At 40.7% G+C, this 21,036-nt stretch overlaps 1 protein-coding gene across 1 annotated transcript; it reads right to left on the bottom strand.

Moving 5' to 3' along the window:
• Positions 16,930-19,842, bottom strand: LOC18786970 (ent-kaurenoic acid oxidase 1). Its single transcript, XM_007217868.2, has 8 exons — positions 19,559-19,842; positions 18,685-19,162; positions 18,336-18,602; positions 18,046-18,135; positions 17,894-17,972; positions 17,669-17,775; positions 17,452-17,573; positions 16,930-17,336 (listed from the first exon to the last, which is right to left on the bottom strand). The coding sequence occupies exons 1-8, from the start codon at positions 19,819-19,821 to the stop codon at positions 17,237-17,239; spliced, it is 1,506 nt and encodes a 501-aa protein (XP_007217930.2). The 5' UTR covers positions 19,822-19,842; the 3' UTR covers positions 16,930-17,236.

The raw sequence follows: 21,036 nt of genomic DNA, 5'->3' as shown, positions 1-21,036 counted from the left end.
TGCCTTCCGCACTCCAAAAGGAATATATTGCTACACTGTGATGCCTTTTGGGTTGAAAAATGCTGGGGCAACTTACCAAAGAGCTATGACAACAATTTTCAATGACATGCTTCACAATACTATTGAGTGTTACGTTGATGATTTGGTGGTTAAAACCAGGAAAAGGGAACATCAATTGAGTGACGTAAAACGAGTTTTTGATAGACTCCGAAAGCACCAGTTGAAAATGAACCCCTTGAAGTGTGCATTTGGGGTAACTTCAGGCAAATTCCTTGGCTTCATTGTCCGACATCGTGGAATTGAAATTGATCCCTCAAAAATTAAGGCAATCCGTGAAATGCCTCCCCCTCAAAATTTAAGGGAGTTGCGAGGGTTGCAAGGGAGACTAGCCTATATACGACGGTTCATCTCAAATCTCTCTGGAAGGTGCCAACCATTCTCGAGGCTCATGAAGAAGGATGTTCCGTTTGTATGGGATCAAGCATGTCAAAATGCCTTGGAAAGCATTAAACAATACCTATTAAATCTGCCAGTTCTTATGGTGCCAATTAAAGGGAAGCCCTTAATCTTGTGTATTGCAGCGTTAGAACGCTCGTTGGGGGCATTGCTCGCTCAACACAATGATGATGGAAAGGAAAATGCAGTCTACTACTTGAGTAGAACACTCGTAGGGGCAGAACAAAATTACACCCCTATCGAAAAGGTCTGCCTTGCATTAGTGTTTGCTGTCCAGAAACTACGACACTACATCCTCTCTCATAGAGTCATCTTGATTTCCAAGGCAGATCCGCTCTGATATTTAATGTCCAAGCCTGTGCTCTCTGGGCGAATAGCCAAGTGGTCACTCCTCCTCTCTCAGTTTGAGATAAAATTTGTGCCACAAAAGGCGATCAAAGGGCAAGCTCTTGCTGATTTCTTGGCTGCTCATCCTACTCCCGACAACATGGAGTTACCTGCAGATTTGCCTGATGAGGAGGTGTTCACAATAGAAGCACTTACATGGCAACTATATTTTGATGGGGCAGCAAGAAGAAACGGAGCTGGGGCAGGATTAGTATTCATCACGCCGTCTGGGGGCTTAATCCCATACTCATTCTCCTTACTAGCTTTATGTTCGAATAATGTGGCAAAATACGAGGCACTCATCATTGGCCTTGAAATTGCCCTCGAGATGCATATTGATTGTTTGCAAGCATATGGTGATTCACAGTTGGCCGTCAGACAGTTGAATGGTCAATATGCAGTCAGAAATGCTACTCTCGTCCCATACCATGAAAGGGCGAAGTATCTCATGTCACAGTTTCAAGACATTCATGTTAGTCACATCCCGAGGTCGGAAAATGATAAAGCTGATGCACTAGCTAATTTGGCTGCATCGTTAACACTACCTAGCGAAAGGGATATCCAAGTCACCGTTGGGGAACGTTATTTACTACCCCCAGCTATAGAGAGAATTGAAGAAGTTGTGGATTCAAACGTTATTACGTCCTCCGAATATGACGAGGAACCGGATGATCTTGATTGGCGCCATCCCATAATCGAGTATCTACTACTTGGCAAGTTGCCAAATGACTCAAGGAAAAAGGCTGAAGTCCGACGCAGAGCCACTCGATTTCTGTACTTAAATGATACCTTGTACAAAAGATCATTTGATGGTATGTTGTTAAGGTGTCTGTCAAAATAAGATGCAACTAAGGCCCTTCATGATACCCATGCTAACACTTGTGGTGCTCATCAAGCTGGTCCAAAACTTTCGAACCAACTGAAGAGATTGGGTTATTACTGGCCAACAATGGTCCGAGACTCAATAAAATTTGCAACCACATGTAAAGATTGCCAATTACATGGAGACTTTATTCACCAACCTCCCCAACAATTGCATCCGACAACTTTGTCTTGGCCATTTGAAGCTTGGGAATTAGATGTTATTGGCATGATAAAGCCTAAGTCATCACGTCAACATCAATACATCTTGGCCGCGACTGATTACTTCTCTAAATGGGCTGAAGTAATTCCTTTAAAGGAGGTACGAGCAGACGATGTTACAAACTTCACATGGAACCACATCATCTACCGTTATGGGGTTCCATCGAAGATTATATCTGACAATGCATTGTATTTCAAATGCAAGTCCATGACCAAGTTGTGCGAGAAGTATAAGTTTCAACACTCGTTCTCCGCGAGTTACAATCCGTCGTCAAATGGTCAAGCTGAAGCTTTCAATAAAGTATTGTGCAATATCCTAAAGAAGATGGTCTCAGGAAACAAAAGAGATTGGCATGAATGCCTCCCTGAAGCATTATGGGCTTACAGGACCACCATACGCAACTCAATAGGATGTACACCGTACAATTTGGTGTTTGGTTCCGAGGCTGTTCTACCGTTAGAAGTCCAATTGCCATCGTTAAGGGTAGCATTACAGCTAACAAACCCCGACGAGAATGCAAATGTGAGACTGGCAGAACTGGAAGCTCTCGATGAGAAAAGATTGGCGGCTCAACAAAGACTCGAAATATATCAGGCTCAGGTGGCAGGGGCATTCAACAGAAAAGTTAAGTTCAGATCTTTCTCAATGGGAGACTTGGTTTTAACTGTCCGAAGACCCTTCGTCATTACTAGGAAAATGCATGGTAAGTTTGAACCCAAGTGGGAGGGGCCCTACGTCATTACTAAGGTTTTCTCCAAGGGTGCCTACGAGTTATCAAACTCCAAAGGCAAGTGCATATATCCTTGTGTGAACGGGAAATTCGTCAAGAAGTTTTACGCCTGATGTTTAAAAAAAAAAAGCTCGTTAGGCTGAAAACCTGAAAGGGCTCACCAAAAAAAAAAAAAAAAAACCCGTTGGACTGAAAACCCAAAAGGGCTGTTCAAGCAAAAGTTAGGGTAAATTAAAAAATGCTCATTGGGCTGAAAACCCGAAAGGGCGGCCCAAGCAAAAATTAGAGCACCAAAAAAAAAATTAGGCTTTGTGGGTTGAAAACCCGAAAGGGCGGCCCAAGCAAAGAACTACAGTTGACTTGATCCCTAAAAAAGGAGTGCATAGGCAGTCTAGTCTCTAAAAAGCTAGATTCAGTCACAAGACCCAAAATCCCCCTTCATTACCTCAATTCAAGGAGGGTGAACTACGTTCGGCTTGATCCCTTCACAGGGTACGTAGGCAAGCTAGCCCAAAAGCTAGATGCAGCCGTAAACTATCATGAATTCATTCTTGTCCACCGATGGTGTTAGCACGTGGTTAAACTGTTGTATACTACGCAAAAACTCCAACTTCGCACGAGTATAAACTGTGAAATAGAAAAGCAAAATCCGACAAAATCTTTATTCTGAAAATTGTTCTTGGTGGAAAAACTACATTACAAAAGCAAAAGAATACTGAAGCAAATGCCTACCTACAAATTCTTGGTGGATAAACCATACCACAAGAACATTTATTGAAGGGAAAAATCATGCTAAACAAAAAAAATAATAATGATAGTAGGCTCATCACTTAGAGCTCGCTACAAGAAGAAAACAGGGCATTGATTAGGCGGTGGATCTCTCGCTCTTGAGCCTTCATTGACAGTCGAGTGCTCTCGATCTGAGGAAGTAGATCTTCTTTAGCATCAATTCTGGATTGTTGAAGCTGTATTGCTTGTTCATTCTGATGCTCCAAAGAAATCTCCAAGTTCATCTTTTGCATATTAAGGGAAGTTTTCTTAGCTTCATGCTCTTCCCGCATCTGGCGAACTCTCTCTTCTGCTTCCCTGATGGTAACTTCCTTGACATCCAAGTCTTCAATCTCTTTAGCAACCTCTGTAAGTTCTACCTCAAGAGCCAGCTTGGTGTTTAAACATTCCTCGTGTTGGCGGATCAAATCATGAATCACATCAATATTCACATCTCCTAAGGCTTCAATATAGGCACTGCTCTTGGAATGTCGCCTGGCAAGCTCAAAAATCCAATCCACAAGCTGGGCAAACTGCTTAAATGCAGTTTCACCACACCCAAGAATGTCAACGATTGACCCCAAAAGTCGAAGGGCCTTAATGATCTCAGAATGGTGCATATGAAGTTGAGCAGGTGTCTCTGAGGAGTAAAGTCTGCTAAAGATACCTTCAATTTCTTTACTGATAAACTCCCGCCTATTCTGGTTTACCTGATTCCCAAAAATCTGATGAACAAAGTTCTCGACTAATACCAAATTTTGGAGGGGTCGCACAATTGCTATAGGCCCAACACTTTCAGGAAACTGATCATCAGCTGGGCTATTATGAACTTGTTGAAATTCAGACACTTCAGCCAGGAAGTCTGACCCACTACCATCCATGCTGGAGTTAGCACTCTCATGATGAATATTTTCCTCTTCACCTGAAGAAATGACTTCAAAGGCTGGGTTATCCACGTTAATAGGCTCCATTTCACGAGGAAAAAGGATGTCGTCAAATCTCATTTCCCCATGCACCGGATTAGAACTCTCTTCGTCAAGAACATGGCTAGAGCTTCCATCCTCAACCTTGTTGTGATCTGCATGTCGCGCCCATTTGTGGTGTGAGTCTCGATTAATCCTTTAGGATTGGTGCATCAAGTGATTAACCCCTGAGAAATGTTCCCCTTTAGCATTGGGAATTCTCTTCTTGTGTCCTCTGCTCGAAGAAGCACCACGAGGAAGTGAAGATGAATTAAAGCCGCTTTTGCTCATGCCGGTCGAAATACTTTTCAAATTATCAATCACAAAGACGTGGTCCCTCCTTGGGACATGCCTGTCTACCACTGAGAAAATTTTTGACACAGAAAAACCCATATAAGGTGCACATACAGTCATCCACCATCTACAATACCACCAAGAGCATTCCCCAATGCGGGTGGAGCGCGGAATATAGAAACGCGCTGTGGTATCTTTGCGCAGAAGGACTGCTTGGGCTCTCGCCAACTTCTCAATCCCGCATCCCTGCCTCTCATATACACTAGATAAAAGTTTGTTCTCCGGAACTCCTTGATCAAAGCCAAACTGGCGAGCAAATCTATTTGGGTAGTAAGGCTCCAACCAAAGATCGCCACCTAACCTTACAGGAAGTAGTGCAGAGCGCATACAAACCAAGAATTCAAAGGCATCGTCCACAAGGCTCTCTGTGTCTCAAAGAATGCAATCTTCTTGTGCAAGGAAGACACTGGGACGATAAACCATAAACTCACTCCTGAAGATGATTCTAGCTTGATTAGAGCTGACATATTTGGCTTCAATCTGACTATACCTCGCTAGAAGAGGGTAATGTGTTGGAAAATCATTGTCACTCCGACGGTCGATCATATCAGGAAAGTGCTCCCCTAACCATCCAATCACATAATGAATGGGAAGATATGCATTTGCTAAACCAGGACCCCTACGATGAGTAGCAACTCTACCGAGGGCATGATAAATAAGTCCCAACACTGCTGGAGCAAGTGAAACTCTAAACCCTCTCGCCATCAAACCTGCCATATAGAAACATTCTGGCCTTATAACATTATCAAGGGGCAAAACAAAACGGCTAAGCCAAAAGGCTAAAAAAGCAACCAATTGTCCTTCAAGTGAAATGTTCAAGGGAAATTTGAGGTCTTTGGCCTTATGTTTGGGAACTATGTTATTTTTATTCCCCGCAGCACCATATATGGCTTCCCCTCGAAAGAAATGCTCAATCCATTGATCGTGGAAAACTTGCCCTTTCTTATGGAAAACACATAGTTGAGCATGGATTTTCAAAAGTTCACCAATGGTTGAAGGATACAAGTCTTCACGACATAATTCTCTGTTTAAAGGAATAAATTCATCATAGGGGAGACCCAAAATTGGTAACCCGCCAATAACTTTTAGGTCGTATAAGGAAATGCCCATTTCACCGTTCCCATGATGAAATGTGTTGGATAAAGGCCCCCATAACTCGCAGAATGCTCTCCAAACATTAGGGCAAAAATCATAGGAGTACCGAGAAATGGCCACAGCCCCATATATATCAGCTTGACGAAGGACATCACTAAAGTCACTCAAAATAGACTCCGTCCACTCCAGTACAAAGGATCGAAAGTTAGCCCGACCGAAAAATTTGAAATTGCTTCCCCATGAAATTTTGTTACGAAGCATCCTGTGCATAATCGGATAAAATTCATCTCTAGGAAGACACTGCTTATCTCCTTCAATCTTATTGTTTACTTTCATCAAAGAGTGGGCTAGAAAACATGGGCCCTTTGCTTGAGAAATTTGAATAACTCGGTCTTCTTCATGGGGGTTGAGTTTGAGATGTCCACTACTCACGTGATCTGTGGTGAACCATGTTGTCCGACTCTCAGGAGGTACCATAAGCCTGATCGAATTCAGAGACAAGATCTCATGTCTTGGGGGCCAAAGGCGATGGCCCTACCATATTCATCGGAAGCATGTTCCTTGTGAAGATTTCCATAAGCATGCATCACCTGAAATCAAAGGTAAAAATATATATATACATATATACATATGTTAGCTTATAATGCTAGTTAAAGGCATCTCAAGCTTTGCACGCGTAAAAGTGCCACACGCACAAAGCTTGAGGGGGCATCTGTTGGAATAAAAAAAATCACAAAAATCACAAAAATATTGGAACATGGGATTGGATAGGTGGGGGGAAGTTTGGAAAAAGGTGGGGGTCTAAACCAATGAAAACGTTTAAAAGAGTTTAGTGGCTCCTATTTTTGGGGGAGCTGATTATTCAGTTTTCAATATAAATATTCTGCACTAAAAAGGAAAAAAGGGGGAAGAGAGGAGGGAGAACACGACAGAAGAAGAAAATTGTTGCAGGAGGAAAATTGCAGGAGCACAAATACAAGAGGAGACATTTTCACAGGTATATGGATCCTGTCAATTAATTCTTGTTGGGTGGCAACCCTCAAATCATTGTTCTTGGATGATGAATCCATATTGGGTGGCAACCCTCAAATCATTTTTCTTGGATGATGAATCCATATTGGGTGGCAACCCTCAAATAAAACTCTTGGATGATAAATCCATAATGGGTGGAACCCTTAAATCATGAACAACAAATCCATGAGAGGATTCCTGTTTAACAAAGCTCTGCCGAGCAAAAGGAAATCCTTTGAAATGGAAATGGTGTTTGGAGGGTTAATTCCAAAAATGTACAGAAAAAAGAGAGCGTGAATTACCTCTTGGGCTCTCTCACCACTCCTCTCCATCTCTGCTTAAGAAGGCCTTTATTTTTCTCTCTGAGCAAACTACATCAAAAAAAAAAATGTAAAGGATGTTAGTCATGAAGAAAAGAATAGGCAGAGGAAAAAATGGAGATCTGTCAAAAAAAGGGGAAAGAAAATAGAGGCCATGTTTTTCTGTCACAGCCTCTCTCCCTCTCTCTCTTAGATGGTCCTCTTGTTGGGCACACAATCACAACAGACAGGAAAAAATTAAAGCAAGAAAACAGCCCCGTTTCGGGAGGAGGGCTTGGTGTTGCATATAGCAACAACAAACAAAAAAAAGACAGCCACCGGAAAAAAAAAAAAAAAAAAAAAAAAGAGAGAAAGGAAAGAAGGTGGCTGTACGCCACTTGGTGGGTGTCGCTGGGTTAATAGGAGAGAAAGGTGCCAGCCAAAAGAAAACATGGGTATAAAAAAAAAGGGAAAAGAAGTAGAACTTGGGAAGGGCCACGTTGGGGCAGCCCATGCATTGAATGCCCCATCTGTTGGTTTCTTAGCAAACAACCAAAATACAGATCATGATGTATGACAATAAAAAAAAAAAGAGGTTTGCTACAGTTATAAAAAAAAGAAGAAGAAAAGTAAAAGCAAAAAAAGAAGAAGGAGGTGGCTGACGCCACTTTGTTGGAGATTGGAAGAAAAGAAAAACAAAGACACAAAAAACTTGGTGTTGCAGAGGAAAAAAAAAAAGGAAAAAGACAAAAAAAGTCTGAAACCTCTTGATGTGTTGCTGCAGTTTTTCTTCTGGTTTTCTCCCGTTGTTTGCAAAGGCTCTGTACCGATTGGGACTTCGTGTACTTTTTTTTTAAAGACTGAACAGTAACAATGTTTACTCTTAATTCGGACTGATCACAAGTATTCCAGATAAAGATAGGACTGCAAGGTCTGATTTTACTGAGAAACAAACTCTACAAAGAGTTGGATAGCTATCAGGTTGTTTCAATCGCTGGCTGGATCGAAGTTTTCTGGGCTCTTTGCTCATGGGTTAACTGACAACAAACATCAAATGCCCAAAATAGGATCATGGGCTGTCAAAAAATAATTGCCCATTAACTCTCAAAAGCCCATTTAATGTGTGATCCAAATGTTTGCCCATTAAATTTGCAGATGCCCAAATTTCCTATCATATGATTAATGGATTAATTCAACAATCCTCGTAGCCATATTTGGACCCAAGTGCAAATAATGTCAACTTTAGAAAATTAGTGCATTAATTAAAATTGCTCATTATTTTTCTCGGACATTGACAATAAGAGAAATGATACAACACCATCTAACTTTTTCCATGGATCATCTATCCATGCAAATTTCAATGAGATGAAATTCAAATCTCTCAAATACAAATTCTCAATTAATGGGCCACACTTACCCATTAATTTCCAATTTTTCTCATGAGTCATCTACCCATGAAAATTCCAATGGGATTAAATTCAAATATCTTAAACACAAATTCTTAATTAGTGGGCACACTTTCCCATTAATTTCTAATTTTTCCCATAGGTCATCTATCTATGAAAATCTCCAAATTGTCCCAAAGACACAAATTCTCAATTAGTGGGCCACACTTACCCATTAATCCCCAAATCAATTTCGAACTACGTTGGTTTGATCCCTTTAAAAGGGTACATAGGCAATCTAGAGTTTCAATCTAGACGCAACCATCCCAAACATATTTCCATATCGAATCCCTGGTTTATTCAGCTAAATTCACTCAAACACTCCTCAATCAAACTCATTCAAATTCTTCGTTTTGTGATGAGTCATTTATTCATCATGAATCTTTGAACTACGAGTGGCTTGATTCCCGCAAGGATACTAGGCATCCTGAGATTGGACTTGGGAGCAGCTGCAAAATCAAACACACACGTTCTGTTTCTTTATGATGGAATCAGCGGGTTTTCCCTTGAAGCAAGGGATTGTAATTAAGAGACTTGCGTCTCGAATGGGTTGAACCTAAAATAATAAAACCCCATTATTTAATTAGTGGTGGTGAAATTATATTAGGAAGATCACAATTTTCCTTCAACAAAGACTTCGAGACTCTTCAGATGAAATGAGGAGAGTATGTTACTGATTACTTTGGGAGAGCAATGGGAATTGCAAACAAGATAACAATCCATGGTGACAAGCTCGATGATGTGGCCATTATTAAGAAGATCCTAAAATCTATGGCTCCCAAGTTCGATTATGTTGTATGCTCTATTGAAGAGTCCAATAATACTAACGAGATGTCAATAGATGAGCTGCAAAGCTCCTTGTTGGTCTATGAGCAAAGGCTAAACTGAGTTACCTCAGATGAGCAAGCTTTGAAAGCTTCTACCGTTGCTAAATCCTCAAGTTCAAAAGGAAGAGGTCGAGGTAGAGGTAGAGGTGGTCGAGGTAATAAAGATGAGGGCAGAGGTCGAGACAACAGAGATGAAAGCAGACACCGTCAGAATTACAAGAGAGATGATGATCACTCCCAAAATAGAGAAAGAGGACAAGTCCAAGATTGAGTGCTATAGGTATGGCAATTATGGGCATTATCACAATGAATGCTACACAAGGACGCCTAAAAACAAAAAACAGGAAGAGAAGTTGAACTTTGCTGAGAAGAAGGAAGAAGAGACGTTGTTGATGGCCTATCATGTCAAGGAGGAGCTTGAGTCGAAAGTTTGGTGTAGAAAATGTGTTCCTTGTATTTCAATAAGTGTGAGCAGTACAGATTTTCTAAATACAGTAGGAAAGTAATATATGCCAAGATTTGTGTTGACACCCCCTCTCCCCTTGGCAAACGAGACATCCCTGGATGGACAAGTTGGAGCAAATGAGTTAATGGGGCGGCTTGTGAAGTACCTTAGTGAGAATATCCATCGGTTGGTCGACAGAGGGAATAAACTGAACTTGATGGCTTCCAAGGGCAACCTTCTTACGAAAAAAGTGATAATCCAACTCAATGTGGCGGGTACGAGCATGAAAAACCGAGTTTGTAGCCATATAGGTGGTACTAAGATACCACAGTGAAGAAGGACAGGAAAGTGAAGTCGAACACCAAGCTCATGCAATAAAGAACATAACCAAGTTGTTTTGGCACAAGCATGAGAGAGGGCCATATATTCAGATTTGGCACTAGAGCGAGATACAGTAGGTTGCTTTTTGGAACACTACGAGAGAAGATTAGTGCCAAGAGAAATCAAGTAACCCGTGGTTTTGCAGCGAAAGTGAGGGCAACCTGCCCAGTCGGCATCTGAATAGGCACAAAGAGAAGCATTGGCGAGTTGAGGAGAGAAAGTGATGCCATAATCCATGGTGCCTTTGAAGTAGCAGAGAATTCATTTTGCAACAATGAGATGGGTTGTGGGTGGAGCATTCATAAACTGGGTAACTGTGTTGACAACAAAGGAGATGTTAGGCGAGTAAGAGAAAGGTACTAGAGACTGCCGACAAGCTCACAATATTCAGCGGGATTGGAGAGCAAGCTGCTGTCGATTAGAGATAGGAGAGTCATGGCAGCCAAGGGGGTAGATGCCGGTTTGGAGTGAACAAGAGCAGTCTTTTCCAAGAGATCATTGGCATATTTGAGTTGACTGAGATGAAAAGAGCCATCCTGGTGAGAGACTTGTACTCCAAGAAATTAGCTAAGAGGACCAAGGTCCTTAATGTCAAATTAGTGAGCCAAAAGATGAATGAAATCCTGTAATAGAGATGGGTCACTGCATGTCACAATAATGTCATTGACATATAGTAATAGAAAGATGGTATGAGAGGCATGACGAAAAATAAAGAAAGAGGCATCGGCTTGGCTGCGAGAGAACCCAGTTGTGAGGAAGAAGTGACTGATACGCTGAAACCAAGCCCATGGGGCTTGCTTGAGGCCATAAAGGGCCTTATGTAACTTATAGACATGGTGTAGGCTTACCGAGTCAATATAGCCAGGAGGTTGAACCATGTAAACATCTTCCTGAAGAACACCATGGAAAAAGGCATTTTTGACATCCAATTGCCGAAGAGACCAACCACGAGAGATAGCAAGGCTAAGAACAATGCGAATTGTGGCGAGCTTGACAACAGGACTGAAAGTTTATGCATAATCAATACCGGGTTGATGGTGGAAGCCTTTGGTAATAAGGCAAGCCTTGTACTGCTCAAGAGAACTGCCTGAATTAAGCTTGATCCGAAAGACCCACTTGCAACCAACCAAGTTTTGAGAGGTAGTAGGAAGGACCAACGACCATGCATGTTTCATTCTTGATAAAGGCATTAATCTCTTCGGTCATTACATCACACCACTTAGGATGTCGAGAAGCCTGTGAAAAACAAGTTGGTTCAGAATGATCAAGAGCAACCAGTAATGCACGGGGAATATGATATCTAACAGTGCCGTCAGTTCGTTGTTTGGGCTTGTGAATGCCATCTTGAAGGCAAGTGCGGATGCGAAGGGGCAGAGCAACATGAGGAGAGTGAGAGGCGTTAGTAGGAACCGGGTCTGTAGAAGGTTGCAATGGAGTTGGATGATCCAATATGGTAGGGACAGAGAGGACTGGCCCATGGAGGCTATTAGGGATTACAGGAGGCATTAGTGCTAGGGCAGAAGTGCTAGCATGGTCTGGTGAGAATCGGGATGGGCTTAGAAAAGCTTGTGGACCTTGTGGGACAGTCTAGGTAACCAAGGCAAGATGGGTTGGGCCAGTCACGGGATTGTATTATGCAAAAAGATGGGGCCTAAATGAGGAATTGGTTGCTAGAACAGAATTGGGAGGAAGAGGCTGGGAGACAGGAGCATCAATAAGATGAAAATCAATGTCGACATATGCCGTGCGCTATGGTACCTGCAAATTATTGAATGGAAATGTTTGTTGGTTAAATAAAACACAGTGTAAATACATCCTGTAGAGGAATCTCGACACATATAACCTTTGTGATTTGGACTGTAGCCAAGGAAGACACACTTTAGGGTATGGTTTGTGATTTGGACTAAATTGATTCTATAGGTTGAAACAAGCAGCATGAGCTTGGTACAGCCGCATAGATGCATATTTTGCCAAACATGGCTTCCAAAAGTGTCCATATGAACATACTTTGTATGTTAAGGTTGGTGATGAAGGTAAAATGCTCATCCTGTATCTTTATATTGATGACTTGATTTACACTGGAAATTATGGTGATATGTTTGATGAGTTTAAGAAGTCTATGATGAATGAGTTCGATATGACTGATTTGGGACTAATGCACTACTTTCTTGGCATGGAAGTAGTGCAATCAGCTGCTGGAAACTTTATTTTCAAAAGAAATATGTTCTTGAAGTGCTTGAAAGGTTTTAGATGATGACTTGCAATCCAGTTGGAACACTAACTGAAATTCGTTTGAAGTTGACAAGAGATCCCGATGGTGAGAGAATTGACAATACTTCAAGCAAATTATTGGAAGTCTAATGTACTTACTTCAACAAGGCCAGACATCATGCATGATGTTAGTTTGATAAGTTGTTACATGGAGAATCCTACTGGGATGCATCTCAAGGCAGTTAAGAGAATCTTTTGAGAATTAAAAGGAACATCTGATTTTGGTGTTCTTTACAACAGGGGTGAAAAAGCAATTTTCTTTGGCTTCACTCACATTGATTATGAAAAGGATATTGATGATCGAGAAAGCACTTCTAGGCATGTGTTTTTAATGAGTTTAGGTGTTGTTTCGTGGTCCTCAAAGAAGAAGCAAAGTGACATTATCCACAACTGAAGCTGAGTTTGTCGCAGCTGCTTTGTGTTCTTGCCAAGCCATTTGGCTTAGAAGAATGCTTGAAGTTCTTGGTCATCAGCAGTAAGGTCCAACAATAATATTTTGGGACAATGTTTCTGCCATAAAGCTTTCAAAGAATCCATTTATGCATGGGAGAAGCAAACATATAGATGTTCATTATCACTTCTGACGTGATCTCTGCAAAGATGATGTGATTGTCAGAGTTTTGCAAGTGTAAATGTAATGACCCAAACCTAAAATTCATATTTAATTAGTAATTTCTTATGCGGAAAGACAATTTTGCCCTTGCAATAAATTATGAACTCAAAGTTGACGTTTTGACCGAAAAGGAATTTGACAATTCCACATACGCCGTTGCATAGAGCACAATGACACGAGTTCATAGACACGAAGTGGACTCGAATCGGAGTTTTAACGAAGAAAATACGATTAAAACATCACGATGGGCAAAACGGTAAATTGGAAAACCAGAATTTTTATAAAAACCTCAGCTTTCTCTCTCTCTCTCTCTCTCTCTCTCTCTCTCTCTCTCTCTCTCTCCCTCTCTCTCTCTCCTTCCCGCAACCCTCTCCCGCGCCGTCCTCCTTCTCTCCTTCGCAACTCTAGCCACCGGCCACGCCTGTGGACGGGGTCGGTACCAAACTAACCGGGACAACGTCCTCTTCCAACCCCAGCCAGCTCCTGCCTCCAGCCGCCGTGGTTTCGCCGGAATTTGGAGAAGAAGCGGCTGACGTCGCCCGATCTTCACAGCCGCCGATCTTCCTCCTCCGGCCACCGTTTCAGTCGAGCCAGGTATGGATTTTGAACCTCTCGAGCTGTTCTAGCTGCCTGTTGGGTAGGAATTAATCAGTTCTCAGTGTAGCTATTGGATTTTTGAACTTGAAGTTCCAGCTGGTTTTCGGCCTCCGTGTTCGGCCACTTCCGGTCAGTTTTTGGGGTTAGTCCAAGAACAAAAGTGGTTCCAAATATGGTGTTATACCTAGGGTAGGATTTTGGAGCCTTGGTTTTGAGATTTTCCGGCGATGTGTAATCGCTTTGGACACCCATTGCTGCCGGCGCGTGCGGCGGTGCGTGGGCGAGGGTGGTACCATGACACTGTGTTCTGATGTGATCCTTAGGTCGTCACAAGCGCATAGGAATTCACGGATCTCAATTTGGATACCGTTTGAGCCTCGAACGGATTTTTCATATTGTGCGATTATCGGGTTCAATACTGTTGAGCCGTTGGATCGTAATCAATTTTAGATATGTTATTCGAGATAATTTTAGAAACGTGTAGGATTAGACCGATCTAGAATCGGAGTCCCGGATACACCGAAAACGCGAACCCTAGGGCTAGGGTTTAGAAATTATGCGATTACACGATCGTGATTAATTCGACCATCTGATTGACACCAATGCCCTCGGGACATGTGTCCTAGATATATTGCACCTTCTAGTGGCATCCGGATCATATTGTGAGGTCATGGACCCGTGGGGTTCCGGATTGACTTTTTGGACTTTAGCGCTTTTTGAGTCCCAAGATACCGCTAAACTATCCCACGTGGAAGGAAAGCTTTTATGGGCCTAGGGATCACTTTAAATTGATGCACGTACTTTTAGGAGCCGGGGTAGGGTTTTTAATTTAATACTATCTTGTATTAATAGAATATTATGGTCATTGAATCAGGCACCCGGGCACCAGTTGACCCGCATGAGGGACCTTCAAGAGGTCTAGCGAGCTTAGACTATCAGTGAGTGGACTCTTTGTTTTAATAAATGAATTTAAGCAGTTTAGTTTCAGTTATAAGCTGTTTTATTTTGTAAAATATGTTATGTTGCATGTTGCCGAGTGATATTTCTTTAAAGCTTATAGGAACAGATATTCTCGTTAATTAACAGATAAATGGCAGCAGAATTTAAAAGATTACAGAAAGTGAATTATTCAACAGTTTTGCTTCAGAAACTTTATATTTTCTTCAATCACCTTGTACCCAGTTATTAAATGTTGCCTTCGGATTATATTTGTTGCCTTCGGTTTAGTCAGCATGCTTGACAGTTGCCCCACGAGTTCCTTGGTACTCGAACTCGTGTGGAGCCAGTAATGCGGATAAAGGTGGACTACGGTCCCCTAAATCCTGCGAGTTGCGGCTCAGACTGACCTCGTGTCACTGAGACCTGCGAGTATGTGTCACCCATGGTGATGCAAGAAATTGACGAATATAAGGATTTGACGGAAATAGGGGTGCACCTAGGTGATAGTTTTCAACTGTTTTCAAATGTATAGTTATATACATGCATTGATTTCAGAAATAAAGAAAATAAGCTAGTTTGTATAACTGTTTTTACAGTGGGGTTAGTATGTTCATATGGTATTTTCTAAATTTTGTTTTTGGGTCCACTCACCCTTTTTGTTGTTTTGCGCCCCCAGGCAGTAGACGTAGACGTGCACAAGAATCCACCACCGGGCCACTTCCCATCTTCCGCACCTTTCTTTTGATGTAGGATTTGTATTTTGTATAAAGATTTACTCTTTTGTAAATTCTTCATAGTCGCTCTGATGTTTTGCCCTAGACTGAGCTTTGAACTCTTGGCATGTGTATATATATGTATGCTGGCAGTTGGTTGTATATATATACTTGTTTTGACAGGTGTAAATGTTTTGGTATTGAGCCAGTTACAAGGGAAACTCTGCCGGTTTTTCAGTAGAAGTCAACCTTGTTATTTTTATCATGTTTTATATAGAAGGGCAAATAGGTCATTTGTGCCCGACATTCGCCAGGTGTCGGACACGCACAGGGTCTGGCTCGGATTCCAAAGTGGAATTTGGATTGGGTCCTGTCAGTAAAGACCAAGATGCTAATATCCTAACTAATCCTCTCAAACAACCAGTGTTCAAGAACCTCAAAAGCACACTTGGAGTTTGCTCTTCACATGTCGTTGTTCAAGGAAGGGTATCAGTGTAATGACCCAAACCTAAAATTCATATAGGTCATTTGTGCCCGACATTCGTCAAGTGTCGGACACGCACAGGGTCTGACTCGGATTCCAAAGCAGAATTTGGATCGGGTCCTGTCAATCAGCACTGGACTATAGATGAAGTTTAAATCTTAAACTGTTTTCTGCGTAAATCAGTTTAAGGGATGGTGTTAAGATTTGTTTTTAAGTTATTTATTTTTAATAATAGTTGTTGCCTATAGTTAGGAGATCAATGATACCTAGACTATAGGGAATCCCTAGTTTGTAGGAGTCATGGTTAGTGTGGATAACCATGTTTATTTTTCATGCTTTCAATCGTGGATTGTGGCTCCACAAAATCTGCTAAATGACGATCATGTTACTTACAACAGTAGCTTTAGTTTCCCTATTTAAATTGTACTCTTTTATTCAATTCAATTAATCAAGTTTGAAACTTTCAGCTATAGCTTTTGTGTTCAACGTTTAATCAAGTCTTAGAGTTTCAGTTTTATCCAACACAAGGATCAAAGTATCTAGGAGGGTGAGTTCTGGGAGTGGGTCTGGGTCGGGTCCAGCTTCGAGTTGACTAGTAGGTGTGAAACGTCGTCATTGTCCAAGTCCGAGTCAGAATTGGAAGAGATGACTGGGTCAAGGGGAGAGAGAGAGAGAGAGAGAGAGAGAGAGAGAGAGAGAGAGAGAGAGGAGGCATGGTGGGCTTTTTGAGAAGAAAAAAACTCTTTTTTTTTTAGTACAAGCCCTAGTCTAAACTACAGAAGAGGGAGATTTCTCACAAACACACATAACTATGATGCCGTGGGGATTCAAACCTGAGACCTCTTGTCTGCAAGTCAAAGCCCTCTTTCACTGGGCTAAACCCCGTTAGCAAAAAAACTCTTAAACCTTCACTTTTGTGTTTTTAAAAATGGAGTTTTTTTATAGTTGTTTTTTAGATAGTTTTTTGAAAAATGAGCCTTACGGAACACAAATTATGGACTTTGGACTCAAAAACTGTTTATTAGTTACAGAAAATAAGTAAAACACGGCCGTTTCTGCACAGCAACAAATACTAAAGGGCAAAAGCATACAAGACAACTCAAAAAACTAAAAGGACAAAACCATGAACAACAGTAGATGCTGGTTTAATTTCCAACAATTTTATTTAGATAAACCAACATGGTTATATATAAAACAGGCTTGCAAATGCACAATCACCAGCACTTATAGCTTGGTTTGCAAGATGGGAAGATCCAAGTTCAAAACTTGCCAACCAAAAAACATAGAACCTAAAACCTAATATATGAGGCAGACAGAAACTCTGTGTTTTCATAACCTTTTGACTGTGTTTCCTTCTTCACTTCTCCTCTCATATCTATGCAGATCCACATTTCTTGATTCTTGCCAAGCAATTGTCTTTTGGTCTAGTGTGTGGCAAGTACATCAATGGGCCGTCCGGATTTGTAGGTTCCATCCTGCATCACCAAATTACAGAAACATTAGAAGAACATACAGAAAAAATAAAAATAAAACAAATAAATAAATTGTAGTTTTAGTCATGGAGAGGAATTTGGTTGCAAGATGACTCACTTATAGTTAAGGAGGAAATGGTGAAGGAAGATAGCGATTTCCAGCTTAGCAAGATCATTTCCGGGGCACAGCCGGCTTCCAGCTCCAAAGGGAAGAAAAGTTAATGGTTTGGGCGTGTAGTTCTGAGCCAGCAGAGAGCAGTTAAACAAGTCAGATCTAAGATATAAATTACTGTTTGCCATAATTATCAGTACATCAAAAGTGCTTCTGAACTTACATCCCATCGATCAGGGTTGAATTCCAATGGATTTGGATATATTTCAGAATCATAGTGAATGCTCCTGAACCAGACCAAAACTTTCCAGCCCTTAGGAACACTATAACCTGAAATCAAAGCCATTAAGTAAATTTTTTAAGGTGGTTCCACATCAAAACAGATAAATTGAACAAATACACAAATTCTGTTTCCTCTAAAGCAAAACATTTAGAACCATGCACTCACCGTTTATATTGACATCTTTCTTTGCCTCTCGAAAAACGGTAAGGGAGAATGTTACGACACGAAGAGTTTCATCAATCACCTATGGAGTTTAAAAGGGTTAGCTGGAATATGATGGCATGGGCTGAAAAAATGGAAGTGAAGTCACTATGTACCTGGGAAAGATACTCCATTTCACGATATTCCTTAAACGTCATGCCCTTCTGTGTTGGTGGCCTCCTTTTTACAATCTCTTCTTGCTCTGCCTGCATTGGCCCAACATTTTAGCAAATCAGAATTCATTAAAGGACTAAATCGGAGTGGATTGAATATGGACTCAAGGTGAAGGCTAGAAATTACTATGTATGATGAATTGTCACATTGCACCAGTAAATAAGTTCCCAATATTAAAAATAAATTTGACAAAATAAAAGAACTTGATCCAAAACTACGAAAATTCATGTACCTTAGCTTTCTGGAAAAATTTTGGGTGTTTTTGTAGGAAAACGGCGGCCCACATCATTGTATGGCCAGAAGATTCATGGCCCGCATTCAAATACATTAACAGAACATCTATAATTTCCGCATCTGTAAGTTTTCTTCCATCGTCATCAACAACATCTAGCAGAGCATCCATCATATCTTTCTTCTTTGCCACGTAGTTTCCGGCCTTCCTTTGAGCTCTGCGGTCGTCCACAATGGATTGAAATGCAGAGACAAGATTTTTCCGAGCCTAAAATGAAAATGACTCGGTTAGATGCTAAAACAAAATGCAAACACTAATGTCCATGTTACGAAAACAATAATTCCCTCACCTTAAGTGCTTTATGGTATGCAAATCCCGGAAGATTGATTGCCATGGCTCTAACTCCATAGTTAAGAATTGTATATTCCTTCTCCAGAGCCTCCATGACTGGCTCGCTCTCTGAGCTGAGAAAGATGTACATGATAATCCTGAAAGTAAGCTTTCTGAGTTGAGTTAAGAACTCTATTTCTCCCATTTTGGACCATTTCTCCAAAGATGATATGACCCTCTCTTCGATATACGTCGTGTACACGGACAATGCTTCATAACCATTGACTGGAGCTGCTGTTAGCTTTCGTAGACGTTTGTGTTCTTCAAACGATATACTAGTGAATGAGTTCTTTCCAATTAGTTCCTCTGTGGAAATAGGCCACCCGGGTTTAAATGCCTCATCATCTGTCAAAACTTTTTTACTTGCTTCAGGCGTTGTAACGATGATACTTGGGCTCCCAAACATGAAGGTTTTGTAGATTCCAGTACGACCAAACCTGCATTGTTCATTGATAAGGCAATCTTGTTAGATGTGTGCGAGTGTGTGTTTCACTTCTAACTCGAAGTGACCAAAAGTGGAGAGCATAAAGAAACTCTTCCATTCACATCATCAAAAACATTGGTATAACTGCCAACGGGTCTAGTCTAGTGGAAAATGGCCGTGTCCTGTAGATCAAAGGTTTCAAGTTCGAATCCTTACGGCATCATATTACCATATCAAAATGCCTCCAGCATTTTATTTTGTAAAAGAATTGAGGGTAATGGTTACCAGAATATCGACAATGTACTAGATACTGTAAATTGATATTACTAGATAATTCATCTGGCCTAGAGAAAGTAAAGAAAATACATATAATTGTAGACGAGAGAGAGAGAGAGAGAGAGATGTGAACCTGGAAACCATGGAGTTGAGGAAGGCTTCAGGGTTGGAGGACTTGAAAGCTCTTAGAAAAGACCACATGTTGCCAATGAAAGGCCAGCCCAAGTCACCAGGAGGGAGAGAGTACTTCTTTTCACCCAGCGGGGTTTCATAGTACCAGGAATTTGCATTCTGCAGAAGCCATTTGAGGGCCACAAGAGCACCAAGGCTGCACAAAAGGACCACCCACATGGAGGAACCAAGCTCCCTTCCAACTCCCAAAACCAAACCCAACATGATTGTATACCAAACTCTGCTTTTTTACTTTGTGATCACTATACTCAGAGAAAGAGCCTACTTGTGCTTCTCTGTGTGTTTGCACCGCCTTATATATAAATACTCTTGGGCATATGGCCCATGAGAAAACCAAAAGAGGTATAAAATACACTTCTGGAAATAGTTAGTTGTTTTACCAAACACAAATAAAAGTTAATATTGTGATATATGGAGAAAAATAAAAACAAAATAAAGGATATATGAATTGGAAAATAATTACATGGTGTATATGGTCGGCTTTACTCTTTATCTATATTTGGTTTTGTCGTGTGGTAAATGGTTTTAATTCTTTTTATGTGCGCCATAACTTATCGGTTTTATTTTTCTTTTTTTGTCTGTGTGGCTTGTTTTATCATCTTAATGCCATATAAAGTAGGTTCAAATTGGGTGATCGGCATTTTTGGTAAAGATCCTTCTATGGAAGAAAATAAATACAATGTATATAGATTATGAAAAGAAATAGTGTAATGTACATAAAATCGAATATGAATGTATCATAAATTTGAAATCACTAAATACAATGAATAACAACAATACTTTTCCGTTTCAAACATAACAGACAAGCAATAAGGATAAACAATAATGCATAGGGAGATATGGTAAATCATCGACATGGTAATTACTTAAGATTGAATATATTGTGAGGGTCAATGGTTTTTTTTTTGCAAAGGACCCACTTAGTATAGTAGTTTGGAGTAATTACTCTCTCAAGCAAGGTCTTTGATTCAAGTCCTAGCATCCGTGTGCAATGTATGTGAGTTTAGTATACTATCATTCCTCTTAATAGGAAAGGTTCTAAAAAAATATTTCTTTTGTAACACATGCACTGAACATTGTGAATGTGTTGATAAAGTGATTTAACTAACACTTACTATTAGTTATATGAAGTGTAAAATTGGTGAGTACTACACAATTTTTTATTATTATTATATCATTTTTTATTTCGTTAATGTTTGTAACCATGGTCATTATCTAATTTGCATTGCTCACATTTTCTCTTATTTGATGTTGACAGGACCCGCCCTGAGATTTCCCCAAAATCGGGGCGAATCCCATCTTTATTCCGACATCACCCCGATGCCGGGCCCACTTACTAGAAATCGAGACTCACTACCAAAATTTTGGCAGAGTCTCCCTTGTGAATTGAACAAACCAACAAAATTCAACCTGCATAAA

Source organism: Prunus persica, chromosome G2 (assembly GCF_000346465.2).
Source record: "Prunus persica cultivar Lovell chromosome G2, Prunus_persica_NCBIv2, whole genome shotgun sequence".
Classification (NCBI taxonomy): domain Eukaryota; kingdom Viridiplantae; phylum Streptophyta; class Magnoliopsida; order Rosales; family Rosaceae; genus Prunus; species Prunus persica.
This window is presented reverse-complemented; position numbering and strand designations above follow the sequence as displayed.

Coding starts and splice junctions, on each gene's coding strand:
- LOC18786970 (XM_007217868.2), bottom strand. CDS start 19,821: ATGTTGGGTTTGGTTTTGGGAGTTGGAAGGGAGCTTGGTTCCTCCATG. Junction 17,973..18,045: donor AAATGGAGTATCTTTCCCAG/GTACATAGTGAC, acceptor TAAACTCCATAG/GTGATTGATGAAACTCTTCG. Junction 17,337..17,451: donor CATTTCCTCCTTAACTATAA/GTGAGTCATCTT, acceptor TTGGTGATGCAG/GATGGAACCTACAAATCCGG.